General features: G+C 41.0%; 1 protein-coding gene across 2 annotated transcripts in view; it reads right to left on the bottom strand.

The window, feature by feature from the left end:
• zfpm2a (zinc finger protein, FOG family member 2a) overlaps window positions 1-19479 on the bottom strand; it is a 442543-nt gene that overhangs the window by 183520 nt on the left and 239544 nt on the right. For both annotated transcript variants that reach the window (XM_061916494.1, XM_061916493.1), the window contains exon 5: window positions 9844-9955. In XM_061916494.1, the coding sequence (XP_061772478.1) occupies window positions 9844-9955 (112 nt within the window). The remainder of the gene's footprint in view (window positions 1-9843; window positions 9956-19479) is intronic.

The following is a 19479-nucleotide window of genomic DNA, read 5'->3' as shown; positions in this document are numbered from 1 at the left end:
GAGCAAGGTATCACAAACTCTTCTGGGCTACATTATACACCCAGCTACCACCAACCCAACCGGGAGGTGTATAATGTAGCCCGGAAGAGTTAGGGATACATGGGATTCTGGGTATTTGTTCTGTCGTGTTTATGTTGTGTTATAGTGCGGATGTTCTCCCGAAATGTGTTGTTTTTGGTGTGGGTTCACAGTGTGGCGCATATTAGTAAGAGTGTTAAAGTTGATTATATCACAACCCTCAGCGTAACCTGTATGGCTGTTGACCAAGTATGCCTTGCAGTTGCGCATGCATTCAGATAGAGGTCGCATCCGTAATGTGACTCGCAGATAGCATGGTGAAAATCCTGGCGCGATGACATGTAGAAAGGGTGTTAGAGGCATTGTCATCACGGCACGCCCTCAAAGTTGATGTTTGGGTGAAAATCGAAAAATGTCAATCAATCAATCAATCAATGTTTACTTATATAGCCCTAAATCACTAGTGTCTCAAAGGGCTGCACAAACCACCACGACATCCTCGGTAGGCCCACATAAGGGCAAGGAAAACTCACACCCAGTGGGACATCGGTGATAATAATGATCCAGTGGGACGTCTGTGACAATAATGATTATGAGAACCTTAGAGAGGAGGAAAGCAATGGATGTCGAGCGGGTCTAACATGATACTGTGAAAGTTCAATCCACAATGGATCCAACACAGTCGCGAGAGTCCAGTCCAAAGCGGATCCAACTCAGCAGCGAGAGTCCCGTTCACAGCGGAGCCAGCAGGAAACCATCCCAAGCGGAGGCGGATCACCAGCGCAGAGATGTCGAGGCGGATCAGCAGCGCAGAGATGTCCCCAGCCGATACACAGGCAAGCAGTACATGGCCACCGGATCGGACCGGACCCCCTCCACAGGGGAGAGTGGGACATACAAGAAAAAGAAAAGAAACAGCAGATCAACTGGTCTAAAAAGGGAGTCTATTTAAAGGCTAGAGTATACAAATGAGTTTTAAGGTGAGACTTAAATGCTTCTACTGAGGTAGCATCTCGAACTGTTACCGGGAGGGCATTCCAGAGTACTGGAGCCCGAACGGAAAACGCTCTATAGCCCGCAGACTTTTTTTGGGCTTTGGGAATCACTAACAAGCCGGAGTCCTTTGAACGCAGATTTCTAGCCGGGACTTGTGCTGCCGCTAGGTGACATCATACGCAAATACGGTGTTAGCTTTCACTGTTATGCTGATGACACCCAACTCTACATGCCCCTAAAGCTGACCAACACGCCGGATTGTAGTCAGCTGGAGGCGTGTCTTAATGAAATTAAACAATGGATGTCCGCTAACTTTTTGCAACTCAACGCCAAAAAAACGGAAATGCTGATTATCGGTCCTGCTAGACACCGACCTCTATTTAATAATACAACTCTAACATTTGACAACCAAACAATTAAACAAGGCGACTCGGTAAAGAATCTGGGTATTATCTTCGACCCAACTCTCTCCTTTGAGGCACACATTAAAAGCGTTACTAAAACGGCCTTCTTTCATCTCCGTAACATCGCTAAAATTCGCTCCATTCTGTCCACTAAAGACGCTGAGATCATTATCCATGCGTTTGTTACGTCTCGCCTCGACTACTGTAACGTATTATTTTCGGGTCTCCCCATGTCTAGCATTAAAAGATTACAGTTGGTACAAAATGCGGCTGCTAGACTTTTGACAAGAACAAGAAAGTTTGATCACATTACGCCTGTACTGGCTCACCTGCACTGGCTTCCTGTGCACTTAAGATGTGACTTTAAGGTTTTACTACTTACGTATAAAATACTACACGGTCTAGCTCCATCCTATCTTGCCGATTGTATTGTACCATATGTTCACTCGGGAGACTTCTGGTAGAGACACTGAAATCTGGAAACCTACCGTAGATAAAGAATATACTGTATTGTATTAAACATACATATGTGTGTGTGTTTGTCCATGTAATTTTATGTCGTTATTTATTTTAAGAGAAATATCAACTTTAATTCTGAGCACTGATATTAAAGGGACACAGGGAATGAATGGTATATAGTTCTGGTTGTTATACTGCGGTTTATGTTTGTCCATAAAACAAGCGGCAACCCGCAAAATGTAAATAATGGAGGAATGGCAGGTTGCGAGGTTGAGGGCTGTGAAACACTGCTCTTAGAGCGGAATCCTTTCCACTTTTACTGCCACTTCATATATTCATCTCACTTCTGCAAGTGTTGCGGACAAATGATGAGCAGTCCTACAAAGTGTATAAGCAGAAATCTCAGGGCAGAACACACAAAAGTACTCTGCGGCCACTCAAACCAATCAGCAGTCAGATGCTTGCACATAGATTCACGCTGGCAGGCATCCAGAGTGAACGGCTACTATCTTTGCAAGCAGACATAAAGAAAGGCGAGACCACTGAAACGTGAGCCAAAACATATTATGTGAGCATACTGTGCAGTGAGATATTCGCTGTTTTTCATAAGTAACACATCTCAAGGAGCAATGAAGCAGCTGACAGAGGGGGAAGAAGCACAGGGTGGAGATATAAACAATCTGGACCCCAGCTTTTCAAGGTGGAAGGAAAGTTGCAGTTGGAGACTTTAATCAACCCACACTGCAATCTAGGCGTTCCAGCTCCAAAACGACCACAATTCAATATTAAATTCAATGTTTTGCATTTTATTATTTTTTTCATTACACAGTCCCCTACAGAGGCTGCACCCACCCACCTACATTACACACACACACACTACACACACACACACACACATTGAAACATCTTAACACAGGCACAGAAAAAAAAATGGCGGAATAAATCGAGCCCCAGACTGACTTTGCTCTCAAGAGCTGAAGACATTCAATAGCATCAAACACTTTTTTTTTTTTTTTAAACTCCATCCCAGTGCACAAAAAATGTGCCAAGAGCAAAAATGTGTAAGAATTTGGGCAATACAATTCATTTAAACACAGATCTGTGTAGGGAAAAAAAAAATTATTGAAAAATTTAATACAGTCATTGACGAAAAAGTTAAAAAGGGACCTATGATGAATTTAATCATTAAAATAATTGAAAACACTTCCTTGTGGTTTGGATATAAAAGGGATTGGCTATGCAGTAGGAGTGTAACGATACATGTATTTGTATTGAACCGTTTCGGTTCGGTACGGGGGTGTACCGAACGACTTTCTAAGCTTAAGTCTTAACAAGCTGCTTTGCTTCTTCTGCCTCTGTCTAAATAAGTTACGTATAATTATTGAATACGATTAAAATCAAGAGTAAGATCACTAATTGTGGGGCGGCATAGCTCGCTTGGTAGAGTGGCCGTGCCAGCATCTTGAGGGTTGCAGGTTCGATTCCCGCTTCCGCCATCCTAGTCACTGCCGTTGTGTCCTTGTGCAAGACACTTTACCCACTTGCTCGCAGTGCCACCCACGCTGGTTTAAATGTAACTTAGATATTGGGTTTCACTATGTAAAGCGCTTTGAGTCGCTTGAGAAAAGCGCTATATAAATATATTCACTTCACTAATTCAGTGTTAATATTTGAGTGGGCCCCAACATCCTCTGTTGTGGAATAGTTGGGGCTTGAGGTCAAAAATTTGGCATAAAGTACAACTGGAAAACAGTTTCCTTTTTGCAACTCAACGCCAAAAAAAACGGAAATGCTGATTATCGGTCCTGCTAGACACCGACCTCTATTTAATAATACAACTCTAACATTTGACAACCAAACAATTACACAAGGCGACACGGTAAAAAATCTGGGTGTTATCTTCGACCCAACTCTCTCCTTTGAGTCACACATTAAAAGCGTTACTAAAACGTATCGCAAAAATTCGCTCCATTCTGTCCACTAAAGACGCCGAGATCATTATCCATGCGTTTGTTACGTCTCGCCTCGACTACTGTAACGTATTATTTTCGGGTCTCCCCATGTCTAGCATTAAAAGATTACAGTTGGTACAAAATGCGGCTGCTAGACTTTTGACAAGAACAAGAAAGTTTGATCACATTACGCCTGTACTGGCTCACCTGCACTGGCTTCCTGTGCACTTAAGATGTGACTTTAAGGTTTTACTACTTACGTATAAAATACTACACGGTCTAGCTCCATCCTATCTTGCCGATTGTATTGTACCATATGTCCCGGCAAGAAATCTGCGATCAAAGGACTCCGGCTTATTAGTGATTCCCAAAGCCCAAAAAAAAGTCTGCGGGCTATAGAGCGTTTTCATTTCGGGCTCCAGTACTCTGGAATGCCCTCCCGGTAACAGTTCGAGATGCCACCTCAGTAGAAGCATTTAAGTCTCACCTTAAAAACTCATTTGTATACTCTAACCTTTAAATAGACTCCCTTTTTAGACCAGTTGATCTGCCGTTTCTTTTCTTTTTTCTCCTATGTCCCACTCTCCCTTGTGGAGGGGGTCCGGTCCGATCCGGTGGCCATGTACTGCTTGCCTGTGTATCGGCTGGGGACATCAATCAATCAATCAATGTTTATTTATATAGCCCCAAATCACAAATGTCTCAAAGGACTGCACAAATCATTACGACTACAACATCCTCGGAAGAATCCACAAAAGGGCAAGGAAAACTCACACCCAGTGGGCAGGGAGAATTCACATCCAGTGGGACGCCAGTGACAATGCTGACTATGAGAAACCTTGGAGAGGACCTCAGATGTGGGCAACCCCCCTCCCTCTAGGGGACCGAAAGCAATGGATGTCGAGCGGGTCTAACATGATACTGTGAAAGTTCAATCCATCACTGCGCTGCTGATACGCCTCCGCCTGGGATGGTTTCCTGTTGGCTCCGCTGTGAGCGGGACACTCGCTGCTGTGTTGGATCCGCTTTGGACTGGACTCTCGCGACTGTGTTGGATCCAATATGGATTGAACTTTCACAGTATCATGTTAGACCCGCTCGACATCCATTGTTTTCTTCCTCTCCAAGGTTCTCATAGTCATCATTGTCACCGACGTCCCACTGGGTGTGAGTTTTCCTTGCCCTTATGTGGGCTTACCGAGGATGTGGTAGTGGTTTGTGCAGCCCTTTGAGACACTATTGATTTAGGGCTATATAAGTAAACATTGATTGATTGATTGATAAAACAAATCCTTGCATTACTTCAATACACAAGTATTTAGGAATGACAAATAACGCTGTTGACTGATGTTTATGAAACTGTTAATGTGATGTAGCAGAAGATATTTGGCTTCCGGTACAACATTTTAAGTACTTTAAATTCTATCAGGGTTCAATGATTCGCTTGGAGGATTCTCCAATATAAAACCTAATGCAGAACAAGTGTCACTAATCAAAAGGGGGAGACGAACTCATTAAGGTCAAAATGAAAGTGACAAACCAAGCGACACAGACTTCTGTAAGTGATGCTGCACATGTTATGTGAGATGCTACCTCATCATGCATGTATGAAGATTGGCAGAGCAAATTGTCCTGCTCAAACAAACAAAACAAAAAAAGGAACAAATCCTGTTATTGGTCCTCCATTTTTGTTCCATACTGTAAGTCTGCTTGCAAAACGATTAGAAGATTTTAAAGAAGTGCATAATCTTCTTTAACAGCTTATCAAAACTTTAATGATCTGGTGATAAAGAGCACAAAGTTAAGTAGCCGGTTAAGAGGATAACTCCCCAGAGCAGTCTAGTGATTAGTAGATGAGAATTCGTAGACCGAAAATCCGGGTTGCAAATCCCACTCCTGCCACTTATTCACTTTGGAGGCAGAAGAAGCTCCAGTTCAGCTTTGGGTGTATTGTCATGGGGAATCATTTTTGAAGAGCAATAAATGGAGACTCTTTTCTTCACCCCGCACAATCCCAAACACATATCATTATTTATGTATTTATTTTGTTCTGCCTCACTCGTTAACACCCGTGACAACCCAATTATGGTTGTAGAAGCCAGGTGAGTTTATTAGAAGGGACGCTTCAGAAGCCTCAATGTCAGTACTGTCCGAACTTTTTAAGCATCCTGTTGTACGATCTGCAACTTGCACTCTACAATTTGCTTGGACACGATTCAGCACACTGAGGAAATTATGGCAGTGGATTATTTAGCCCAAGGGTGTCAAACTCATTTTAGCTCAGCAGCTGCATGGAAGAAAATCTATTCCCACAAAGGCTCAGCTGGGAAAATCATGGCATGATAATTTAGAAATAAAGACAACTTCAAAATTGTTTTCTTTGTCTTACTTCGCCCAAAAATTGAACAAAAACATTCTGAAAATGTACACATTCCAAATACTCCTTTTGGCAAACACAAAAATTCTGAGGAAAAAAAATGGTGTAGTTTCAAAACACCATTATGAACGCAATGAACTTAGACTTTGTCTCAGTGTTTTTACAAAGCCACTAAACTTCAAGCACTTCTTGTTTAGCATTCTTATGTTTGAAGTTCACCGTTAAAGACATGTTTGGAAAGGTAACCGAGTGTTTCCTCAAACATCCACAACTGCCACAACACATTCATTTATCATCATTCAAATATTACAATTATAAATCATGGCTCTTCTTCTACAAAGAAAAAGGACCATGATAAACATTCTGAATGTATTTCATCCATTCATTCATTCTCAAAATAATCTTACTTATCCCATCATATGAAATATAACTTACTTCACAAATTGTTATTAATTTATTTATTTTTACTGAGATTAGTTACAAAGTATATTGTGAATAAATTGAGAACAGGAAGTGAACAAAAGTTTTAGCAACTGTTATGTAAAATAAAAGGGGTAGGATTAAATAAGCTCTGCTTCTTCCTACTCCTTTTCAAACATGTTGAAAAGAGCAACTGGAAATTGTGATGTATCATGTTGTATGCTTGCATGTTTGAAATAAACTCAAACTCATATAATCAAAACAATAGTTAAAATGACATAATAATAGCCAAATTAGAGATAACGTAATTACAAACTTAACCAATGTGAACATGGTAGATTTAAGCAAAAAATTAATTAGAGCAAACAAAACATTTTGAAACACACATTTTTACAATGGAGTTCATTGTGCACACCGTGCCGTCAACAAACTGCGATTTTAACGACAGCGATGATGGTCATGTTGACTAAAGTCTTTGCATCTTACCATTTCTTTATTCTATCTGTTGAGTCGATAATTTACAAAGAAATAAATTATTGTGTGTCGCTACAGCTTTAGTCTGCTGCCAGCCACAACAGGAACAGCTGAATCCTTGCACCTGCGCTGAGTGGAGTAGCGGAAGCCAATCCAGGGGGCACTTAAAGTCAGTGTGATGTGGATGTTAGGGGTGTGGGGAAAAAATTGATTCGAATTTGAATCGCGATTCTCACGTTGTGCAATTCAGCATAAATTCAAATTTTTTAAAAATCGATTGATTTTTTTTAATCAATCCAACAAAACAATACACAGCAATACCATAACAATGCAATCCAATCGCAAAACCAAACCTGACACAAACACGACAAAGAACAAACCAAAAGTAGTGAAACGAAAATGAATATTATCAACAACAGTATCAATATTAGTTATATTTTCAGCATAGCAGTGATTAAAAATCCCTCATTGACATTATCAAGAAACATTTATAAAAATGAAAAAACAATAGTGTCACAGTGGCTTACACTTGCATCGCATCTCATAAGCTTGACAACACACTGTGTCCAATATTTTCTCAAAGATAAAATACTGTATTTCCTTGAATAGCCGCCGGGCATGTAATATGCGCCTGCCTTGAATTACTGCCGGGTCAAACTCTCTCCCCAAATTTATTAGCGCATGCTTACTTTTACCGCCGGGTCAAATTTGTGACGTCACGAGTGACGCTTCCCCTGCCGTCGTTTTCAAAATGGCAGGGGAGTTTTTTTTTTCATTTACTATGTGTAAACCAGGGGTCTTGTTCCACAGCCATACAGATCACACTAATGGTTGTGATATAAAATAATTTTAAAACTCTTACTAATATGTGCCACACTCTGTGAACCCTAACCAAACAAGAATAACAAACACATCTCTGGAGAACATTGGTTCTGTAACACATTATAAACGCAACATAAGAATTACCCAGAATTCCAATGCATCAATGACTCTTGGCTATATTATACACCCGCTAGCACTAAACCCCCCCCCCCTCAATGTAGTCAATGCTTCAGCGTCGAGCAGATAGTTGTTTAGCAGGGGAGCAACGGACAGCGTACTCTCCCCCACATTATAAAAAAACATCTCCCAGTCACAACTATTACTAACATCACTATGAGCCCGTTGACCTTCTAGAAACTTAAACTGCAGCTCAGCTCGGTCGCAGTTCTGGCTTGATGTGAAAGCTAATTAGCTTTTAGCGTAACGTTAGCTCATTTTGCTGTGTGTGTGTGTGTGTGTGTGTGTGTGTGTGTGTGTGTGTGTGTGTGTGTGTGTGTGTGTGTGTGTGTGTTAGGGGCAGCAAAGCCCTGTCTGTCTGTTATTGTATTGAACTCCATGGTGTTCAGGGATGAATAGTCCCTCCTATTGCTATTGTACTATTTTTTTCAGCTATAGTTACATTAATCATTAGTAATGTAGCAGCCTAGTTTTGAATGGCAGGGTCCCTGCTATCACATGTTGATAAAAATATTACATTTACATAATAAAAGTCAACTACAGGCTTCTCAAATGCTGTAATAAATTAAGCTTGATGAGTTGACTTGAAACTGTTTAATGTTGCACTTTTTATATGTAGAAGAAAGGTTTTGTCATTTTATTTAATCAAAGCAACAACTTGAGGCAGTTGAATGTGGATTAACGTGAGCGGAATTATTATAGTGTTCCCAATGTTAAAAGGATAAAGCCATTGTTTACAAATTTGGTAAATAAATAACCGAAAAATGTATATTTTGTTGTTTTCTTACTGTATCGAAAATGAACCAAACCGTGACCTCTAAACCGAGGTACGTACCGAACCTAAATTTTTGTGTACCGTTACACCCCTAGTAGACACATGGAATCATCATACTGCTGTGATTATATGTATCCAGTGTTAATTCAAGGCTAAGGCAAAATATCGAGATATATATCCTGTATCGCGATATGACCTAAAAATATCGAGATATTAAAAAAAGGCCATATCGCCCAGCCCTACCGTGAATAATGATGAATGTGATCATTTTAGTCATAATAACTGTGATATGAAACGTTCACATCATTATATTCCTATCCCTAAGGTAGAAACAAAATTATTTGTTTTACAGAAGCAATGTTGCAATGGCCATCCATAGTATTCTGTACCTCACTCAGTGGAGCGCAGCATAAGCTGCTAATTGTATCTGCCCTTATATTTACTGTGAATGTCATTAACTCCTAATAGCCTAGACTTGTGCACCATACTGTAGTGCTCTCATTAATTGCTTTGTTGTATTTATTGCTTTATTTGTAGTTACACAGTCCAACAACATGAATATATGTGGCGAATTTGCAACCTGATCTGGAATCCCGCCTGGCTTGTTATCTCCTCGAAGACACCGTATAAAAGGGGATGGGGAAAGGAGGCATTAATTACGTTGTGAAATCTAAAGACCATTAACTTTGTGTGTCAAGTGATGTTTCTCACTTTTTAATCAGGCTTTTAGTGATATAAATGACTTGCCGGATGAGAAAAACCGATAGCCAGGGAGTGTGTGCATGCAATGTTCAAGCATGTGCTTTTCCTTAAGAACATTTGAGGCATGGAAGAGAGAAAGTAAAAAAAAAAAAAGGCCAGGAGACAGACAGGTGGGAGTTGAGTGGATCGTCTGTGTCTTAGCGGCGGTGCTGTGGTGTGTTGTGTTGCAGTGTGGAGAGATAACAGGATGCTGGGTTGCTTGCTTACCTTTGCTGTACACCACACAGTTGTTTTTGTTGTCCTCTGCTCCCTGCCAAGTCACATCCAGCAGCCACTTGGGGCCACTACTCAGCACCACCGGGACCTTGCTCTTCGTCTTCTGGATGGGGACAGATAACAAACATTTATCGTGAGCTTATTTTCATGATTAAAGAAGCATTAATACGCAGCTCTGAATGGAAATAAACAAGACCATTCCCACACAGTACCCACACTCTTTTACTATGAAGCCACGCTGTTGTAACACGTGGCTTGGCATTGTCTTGCTGAGATAAGCAGGGGCGTCCATGATAACGTTGCTTGGATGGCATCATACGTTGCTTCAAAATCTGTATGTACCTTTCAGCATTAATGGTGCCTTCACAGATGTGTAAGTTACCAAATGCCTTGGGCACTAGTACACACCCATACCGTCACAAATGCTGGTTTTTCACGGGTACAAGAGGCCAAAATGAGTTTCCTATGTCTCTCCCTTAGAGATAGGGTGAGAAGCTCTGCGTTTCGGGAAGAGCTCAGACTAAAGTTGCTGCTTCTCCACATCGAGATGAGCCAGTTGAGGTGGTTCGGGCCCCTAGCAAGTCCGTGCAAATCCTGTTTTTAAACCTTGCGGAGGTGATTATTACTGAGTTGTGTTTATGTTTTTCCCGTGACAAAGTGCTGCAGGTTTCGTTGGAGAGAAGACACGAGGGCAAAAGGCTACAGGATGTCAAATTTAAAAAAAATCCAGTACAGTTGTACCTCAAGTTAAAGGGGAACATTATCACCAGACCTATGTAAGCGTCAATATATACCTTGATGTTGCAGGAAAAAGACCATATATTTTTTTAACCGATTTCCGAACTCTAAATGGGTGAATTCTGGCGAATTAAACGCCTTTCTATTTATCGCTCTCGCTCTCAGAACGTGACGTCACCTAGGTAATAAAGCCGCCATTTTCTCAAACACATTACACACACCGCGTCTCAGCTCTGTTATTTTCCGTTTTTTTCGACTATTTTATGGAACCTCAGAGACATCATGCCTCGTCGGTGTGTTGTCGGAGGGTGTAACAACACTAAAAGGGAGGGATTCAAGTTGCACCACTGGCCCAAAGATGCGAAAGTGGCGAGAAATTGGACGAAATTTGTTCAAAATACGAGGGTGTGGGGAAAGCCGACGAAATGGTAAGTCGTTTGTTCCGCACACTTTACCGACAAAAGCTATGCTACTACAGAGATGGCAAGATTGTGTGGATATCCTGCGACACTCAAAGCAGATGCATTTCCAAAGATAAAGTCAAAAAAATCTGCCACCAGACCTCCATTGAATGTGCCGGAGTGTCTGCACATTTTACCGCACGGTGCTAAGGCAGACATGGCACAGAGATGTATGGATAACCTGCAGATGCATTTCCAACGATAAAGTCAACAAAATCACAAAAGTGAGTTTTGTTGATGTTATTGACTTATGTGCTAATCAGACATATTTGGTCGCGGCATAACTGCCAGCTAATCGATGCTAACATGCTATTTAGACTAGCTGTATGTACATTTGAAACTATATTTACATGCAGCATTTCCCTCCACCCACATTTAATGCCAAACAAACACTTACCAATCGATGGATTTAAGTTCATCCATGTCACAAGATGTGAAACTTTCGAACGTTACTTCTATGTGTAGAAATTTTTATTTATGATGTACCCCCTGTGAACATTTTTTTATTTAAGTACCCCCTAATCAGAGCAAAGCATTTTTGGTTGAAAAAAAGAGATAAAAAAGTAAAATACAGCACTATGTCATCAGTTTCAGAATTATTAAATTGTATAACAGTGCAAAATATTGCTCATTTTTAGTGGTCTTTCTCGAACTATTTGGAAAAAAAGATGTAAAAATAACTAAACACTTGTTGAAAAATAAACAAGTGGTTCAATTCTAAATAAAGATTTTTACACATAGAAGTAATCATCAACTTAAAGTGCCCTCTTTGGGGATTGTAATAGAGATCCATCTGGATTCATGAACTTAATTCTAAACATTTCTTCACAAAAAAAGATATCTTTAACATCAATATTTATGGAACAAATCCACAGAAAATCTAGCTGTCAACACTGAATATTGCATTGTTGCATTTCTTTTCACATTTTATGAACTTACATTCATATTTTGTTGAAGTATTATTCAATAAATATATTTATAAAGGATTTTTGAATTGTTGCTTTTTTTAATATTTAAAAAAAAATCTCACGTACCCCTTGGCATACCTTCAAGTACCCCCAGGGGTATGTGTACCCCCATTTGAGAACCACTGTTTTAGGGGACCAAGCACTGATTAAATGTGTTTTGTATTAGTGCGTTGTCAATTAACCAATTAAGCTTGTAAATAGAGGTACTACATTTTGTAAAATCTTTTTTTTCGGATTCAGAAGAGCCCCTTACATTCCAGTGAATTGGAAAAAAAAAGTATGAAGAAAAAACAGGAAATGTATTTCAGAGAGAACGAATTTAGTTTTCTGTTGCGAACTTTGGGTACTTGACTATCAGCATCATCTCACTATTTCCCCAAACAAGCAGGGAAGAAGTCAGAGGATCAGCATCTATTTCAAAGGGCGATTTGAGGTTGGAGGTTTTATAATTTAATTTTATAATTTAGGGACGGCGTGGCGCAGTGGGAGAGTGGCCGAGCGCAACCCGAGGGTCAATGGTTCAAATCCCACCTAGAACCAACCTCGTCACGTCCGTTGTGTCCTGAGCAAGACACTTCACCCTTGCTCCTGATGGGTCCTGGTTGGCGCCTTGCATGGCAGCTCCCTCCATCAGTGTGTGAATGTGTGTGTGAATGGGTAAATGTGGAAGTAGTGTCAAAGCGCTTTGAGTACCTTGAAGGTAGAAAAGCGCTATACAAGTACAACCCATTTATTTATTTATTTATTTATAATTTGCCGAAAAATGTATCTGAATGTGTAAACTCATTTTTCTTCTTGGTCAGAGGTCAAAGACTGATTTTTTTTTTTTTTTTAAGAAGAGAAAAAAAATTGTACAAGAGTGCCACCTTAATAATTCCCTACCATATTCTACTTTTTCTCCTTTGTTGATGTTTTTTTTTTCTCTCTCTTCTTTGTGCGTTGCTGTTGTTTGAGTCCGGGCTCAAGCACCTGAGTACAAACGTCTATTATTTAAAGGCAAACTGTCAGTATTTCAAGGCCAGTACTTTTTTAACCCCGAGGCCCTTCTTCATTAGAGTGTTACAGAAATAGTAATGCTTTGAGAAAATGGGTTGCCATGCAATCTCAACTCAGTTCATTTGCATAATGCAATGGGGAAAAAAAAGTAGTCCTTTGCACATGGCAACAACCTTGAAGGATAAATGCAAATGTCACTTGTGCATGTTAAAGGTCTGAATTGGCACAGATATGCACATGAGATGAGCTCGGGCAAGTGCGTCTGCATGACCCCTCCCCTTCCTCTTCCTCTGTCCATTTCTTTTTCTTTTTTTTTTCATGAACTCTATCGAGTGAAAGGCTCGAGTACAAACCGATTTTAGAGAAAACATCTCGCAGAAGCTGCAGCTCCAAATGTGAAACAAATGCAGACTTCAAAAGAAGACATTAGATTTCAACATCATATTACTCTGCACGCTACGAGAAAAAAAAAAAAAAACAGAGAGTAAATTGAACACTCTTCTCTTGGCATCGTCTTATCCCGCCTTGGCGGAAGATGAGAGAACGACGACCTCTGTAATTTAAGTCATCGTGGATTTCCCATTTCAAATTAGCCTCACAATAAAGTCCTCTATCTGGCTAACCTGAAAATCTCACACCCCTGTCAAAGGAGCAGGGCAGACCGGCCGATTGTTGCTAGGACGACTATCTGAAATGGGAATCAGATTAACCCTTTCTTAGATCTTCAGACCGGAGCCATTTCTTATTCAGCGGCGAGAGGCCTTTCTGCCATCCCTCTGAGCCTTTGGGAATTTATGATATTCCAGCTGGTCTTAATGTAGCCAACAGAGACCCAACACCACTTTAACCATACTTCCTTTCACATGTTTCTCGGGTGGACTGTCAATTTCGGTTTACCGGGCTCCGCCGTTTTCCGCAAAACGAGCGATGACAGTTTCTCAACGCAGATTTACATAACTCAACCACGGCGACAAACGTGGCCTGTGCGCTTTGGAAGCACGCTGCATGTAGCAGCCGCCGCAAAGACAAAGAGACGCACAAGAGCGAGCATGCAACATATTTAGGATTAAGATAGTGTGGCGTCACTGCAGGGAGGAGTGTTTGCAAATGCAAATGAAAACATTTGTACAACCGGATCAGTTGGCCTAAGTGGCCACGGCTAGGAGAAATACAGACTGACAGGCAGAAAATTATAATTTCCCTGAAGCGAGAGAGCATAGGATGAACTGGTTTTACAGAAACAAACTCATCCTCCATCGAACAGTCACACAACAGGAGGGAGCTTGCAAAAATTCCCATTTTTAAAACAGTTGAGTTTATTAAATGTGCAAACTGCAGAAAGTATTCATTCATTCGTAGTGCAGTAAAAATCAGTTAAATAACACTTTGAGTTTATTACGAACATGCAAACATCGAAATTTCCAATTTCTCTTTACAACGTGTTGGAAAAGGAGCAGGAAGAAGCAGAGCTTATGTAATCCGACCCCTTTTCTTTTACGTAACAGTCGCTTAAACTTTTGTTCACTTCCTGTTCTTAATTTATTCACAATATACTCCCATAAGTAATCACAATAAAATTAAATAATTGGTGAAGCAAGTTATATTTCATATGATGAGAGGCATAAGATTGTTTTGAGAATGAAAGAATGGATGGATGGGCTTCACGGTGGCAGAGGGGTTAGTGCTTCTGCCTCACAATACGAAGGTCCTGCAGTCCTGGGTTCAAATCCAGGCTCGGGATCTTTCTGTGTGGAGTTTGCATGTTCTCCCCGTGAATGCGTGGGTTCCCTCCGGGTACTCCGGCTTCCTCCCACTTCCAAAGACATGCACCTGGGGATAGGTTGATTGGCAACACTAAATTGGCCCTAGTGTGTGAATGTGAGTGTGAATGTTGTCTGTCTATCTGTGTTGGCCCTGCGATGAGGTGGTGACTTGTCCAGGGTGTACTCCGGCTTCCTCCCACTTCCAAAGACATGCACCTGGGGATAGGTTGATTGGCAACACTAAATTGGCCCTAGTGTGTGAATGTTGTCCGTCTATCCGTGTTGGCCCTGCGATGAGGTGGCGACTTGTCCAGGGTGTACCCCGCCAATTGTAGCGGAGATAGGCGCCAGCGCCCCCCGTGGTAGAAAATGGATGGATGGATGGAGAATGGATGGATGAGATGAATTCAGAATGTTTATCATGGTTCTTCTTCTTTGTACTTTGTAAACACTTTAAGTTTGAAGAGTTTCTTGAAGTGAATCATAGTATTATATTATTCTATTGCTTTGCTTAATCCATTCCATAATTTAATTCCAGATACTGATATACTGAAGGTCTTAAGTGTCGTACGTGCATACAAATATTTAAAATTACATTTTTCTCTAAGATTATATTTCTCCTCTTTTGTTGAGTAGAATTGTTGTATATTCTTGGGTAGCAGGTTATAGTTTGCTTTGTGCACTATGTCATGGAATTTCAGTATCTTTGATTGAATAAATAAAGGATTTGTATGTTCTCTATATCCAACATTATGTATTATTCTAACTGATCTTTTTTGTAACACCGTTAATGAATGAAGTGTATTTTTGTAATTATTTCCCCATATTTCTACATAGTAACTTAACAATGGTAACACTAGCGAAGTGATTTTTGGTCTAGAACATGTTTGGAATTTTGATAATTATGATTAATCAATACTGCAAATTTTAAATTGAAAAAAGACACAAATATATTGAACCAAATGCAATTTTGTTATCAGAATGTTGCACACAACATTTTAATTTTTTTTTACTTAGAGGTGTCCATCCATCCATCCATCCATCATCTTCCGCTTATCCGAGGTCGGGTCGCGGGGGCAACAGCCTAAGCAGGGAAACCCAGACTTCCCTCTCCCCAGCCACTTCGTCTAGCTCTTCCCGGGGGATCCCGAGGCGTTCCCAGGCCAGCCGGGAGACATAGTCTTCCCAACGTGTCCTGGGTCTTCCCCGTGGCCTCCTACCGGTTGGACGTGCCCTAAACACCTCCTTAGGGAGGCGTTCGGGTGGCATCCTGACCAGATGCCCGAACCACCTCATCTGGCTCCTCTCGATGTGAAGGAGCAGCGGCTTTACTTTGAGTTCCTCCCGGATGGCAGAGCTTCTCACCCTATCTCTAAGGGAGAGCCCCGCCACACGGCGGAGGAAACTCATTTCGGCCGCTTGTACCCGTGATCTTATCCTTTCGGTCATGACCCAAAGCTCATGACCATAGGTGAGGATGGGAACGTAGATCGACCGGTAAATTGAGAGCTTTGCCTTCCGGCTCAGCTTCTTCTTCACCACAACGGACCGGTACAACGTCCACATTACTGAAGACGCCGCTTAGAGGTGTCCTGATCTAATATTGATACCACACAAGTATGGGGTTATATCGGCTTGCAAGCAGTCCTGCAGTGTTTTCAGCCAGTTAACATCGAAATTTCCATCCATTTTCTACCGCTTATTCCCTTTCGGGGTCGCGGGGGGCGCTGGCGCCTATCTCAACCACAATCGGGCAGAAGGCGGTGTACACCCTGGACAAGTCGCACCTCATCACAGGGCCAACACAGATGGACAGACAACATTCACACTCACATTCACACACTAGGGCCAATTTAGTGTTGCCAATCAACCTATCCCCAGGTGCATGTCTTTGGAAGTGGGAGGAAGCCGTAGTACCCGGAGGGAACCCACGCAGTCACGGGGAGAACATGCAAACTCCACACAGAAAGATCCCGAGCCTGGATTTGAACCCAGGACTGCAGGACCTTCGTATTGTGAGGCAGACGCACTAACCCCTCTGCTACCGTGAAGCCCTGACATCGAAATGCCCTCCAATAAATACACACTTTTGGTCTTTTCTTGTTTTTAGTGAAGTCATTTGTAAAATGTAAATATGGGATACAAGGAGTTAGCAGCCACGCAACCGCTAAGCACAAAATAGCACACACACTAGACATACAAAATAAGTGTTCTACAATATAGCAGACTAAAAGTATTGATTATAGTTAGGGCGGTTTAGCTCGGTTGGTAGAGTGGCCGTGCCAACAACTTGAGGGTTGCAGGTCCGATTCCCGCTTCCGCCATCCTAGTCACTGCCGTTGTGTCCTGGGGCAAGACACTTTACCCACCTGCTCCCAGTGCCACCCACACTGGTTTGAATGTAACTTAGATATTGGGTTTCACTATGTAAAGCGCTTTGAGCCACTAGAGAAAAAGCGCTATATAAATATAATATTACATACAGATACAACATCTGGAAGGCAGAAGCGTATTAGAAAATACCCAGCAACAAATGTGTCCGTATCATTCAACTTGCTCAGTCATGAGCTTCACTTAAGTTTTGCCAAAAACAATTACTACTTAACTTCACCTTGAAAAAAAACACAAGTCCATTCCAGACAGATAATAATAAACAGTTTTTTTTTTCTTTAATACTATTGTTCTCTGAGTAATTTCCCTTGATTAAGCCTTTTCTAACATTCCACACAACAAAATAAAGTATGGATGAGTCGTGTTGATATCGTTTCTAGTTTATATCGATATCAGTCAATATTCAAATCTCCAATGTTGGTATCATAATGGAAGTGAAAAACATGCATTGCTATTAGTTTTATTTGCTTTAAACTTAGTTTCCATCCATTTTCTACCGCTTATTCCCTTTTGGGGTCGCAGGGGGCGCTGGCGCCTATCTCAGCTACAATCGGGCGGAAGGCGGGGTACACCCTGGACAAGTCACCACCTCATCGCAGGGCCAACACAGATAGACAGACAACATTCACACACTAGGGACCATTTAGTGTTGCCAATCAACCTATCCCCAGGTGCATGTCTTTGGAAGTGGGAGGAAGCCGGAGTACCCGGAGGGAACCCACGCATTCACGGGGAGAACATGCAAACTCCACACAGAAAGATCCCGAGCCTGGATTTGAACCCAGGACTGCAGGACCTTCGTATTGTGAGGCAGACCCACTAACCCCTCTGCCACCGTGAAGCCCAAAACTTAGTTTCCCATGCCTTAAAAATACGTTTTTTTTTTACTTGTATGGTAGCCTCCAGAAGAAGTCCCACAAAGTATGACACTCTTTTTAACATATATTGCAAATCTAATGCTAAAAAAAAGGAACGGCCTGTTCCCGATCAAGGGAAGCATGAACATCGAAACCACACAAACATAAAACATTACCACTAGCAGATCATTACAGTATGAAAATATGTTTTTTTTTACTTGTATGGTAGCCTCCAGAAGAAGTCCCACAAAGTATGACACTCTTTTTAACATATATTGCAAATATAATGCTAAAAAAAGGAACGCATAAACATCAAAACCACACAAACATAAAACATTACCACTAGCAGATCATTACAGTATGAATGTATGTTTGTAGCCTATTATTTGCGCACTATTGACTTGTGATACACCTACAATTTGGGCAACAATAAAACAATTTGACCACTGGAGCAGCATTGCCAAAACCGAATGTTGTGATGATGTAGGCAATATGCACAGGAAAACAGAATGTTCGTGTTTTGGACATAACTTTAATATATCCTACAGGCAGCGATCTACAAAATATGCAAATATTAAGAGGACAGTGGCGGCTTTTAAGGAAGCAAGTGTGACGTGATGCTTGCTGCAGCTGTTCGTCAGGGACATCGAGGGACAGAAGTAAAGAGTCTGTAAAGATGAGTACAGTCTATAATGAGCCAGAAAAAGATGCTAGATTTGTTGCTTGCCGTTTTTGATCAAGAAAAACTCACTAAAAGATAATAGGCATGTGAAAAATGCTAATGAAGTACATTGTACAAAAAGCAGCAACTATTAAAAATTGAGCAAAATGATTATGTTAATAAAAACTAATAATAAAATAGATTAAAAAAAATGTATGGATACATATGTGCCTTTTTAAAGAAAATCATTATCATTGCAAATTCTACGATTACATCACGAATACGCTCCCACTAGCCCTTATCGCTACAGGTATCATGGCAATCTACTTATCAGAAGTCGTGTAGGGGTGTGTTTTAAAGCTAAAAGGCCACAGAGCACATCAGTCGGAGTCATCTTTGCAGTTGCCTATACCGTATTTTCCCGAGTATAAGTCGCTCCGGAGTATAAGTCGCAACTGCCGAAAATGCATAATAAAAAAGGAAAAACACAAATATAAGTCGCACTGGAGTATAAGTCGCATTTTTGGGGGAAATTTGATAAAACCCAACACCAAGAATAGAAATTTGAAAGGCAATTTAAAATAAATAAAGAATAGTGAACAACAGGCTGAATAAGTGTACGTTATATGAGGCATAAATAACCAACTGAGAAGGTGCCTGCTATGTTAACGTAACATATTATGGTAAGAGTCATTCAAATAACTATAAAATATAGAACATGCTATAAATTTACTAAACAATCTGTCACTCCAAATCGCTAAATCCAATGAAATCGTATACGTCTAGTCCAGT

The sequence above is a fragment of the Nerophis ophidion genome, linkage group LG11, assembly GCF_033978795.1.
Source record: "Nerophis ophidion isolate RoL-2023_Sa linkage group LG11, RoL_Noph_v1.0, whole genome shotgun sequence".
Taxonomy (NCBI): Eukaryota; Metazoa; Chordata; class Actinopteri; order Syngnathiformes; family Syngnathidae; genus Nerophis; species Nerophis ophidion.
This window is presented reverse-complemented; position numbering and strand designations above follow the sequence as displayed.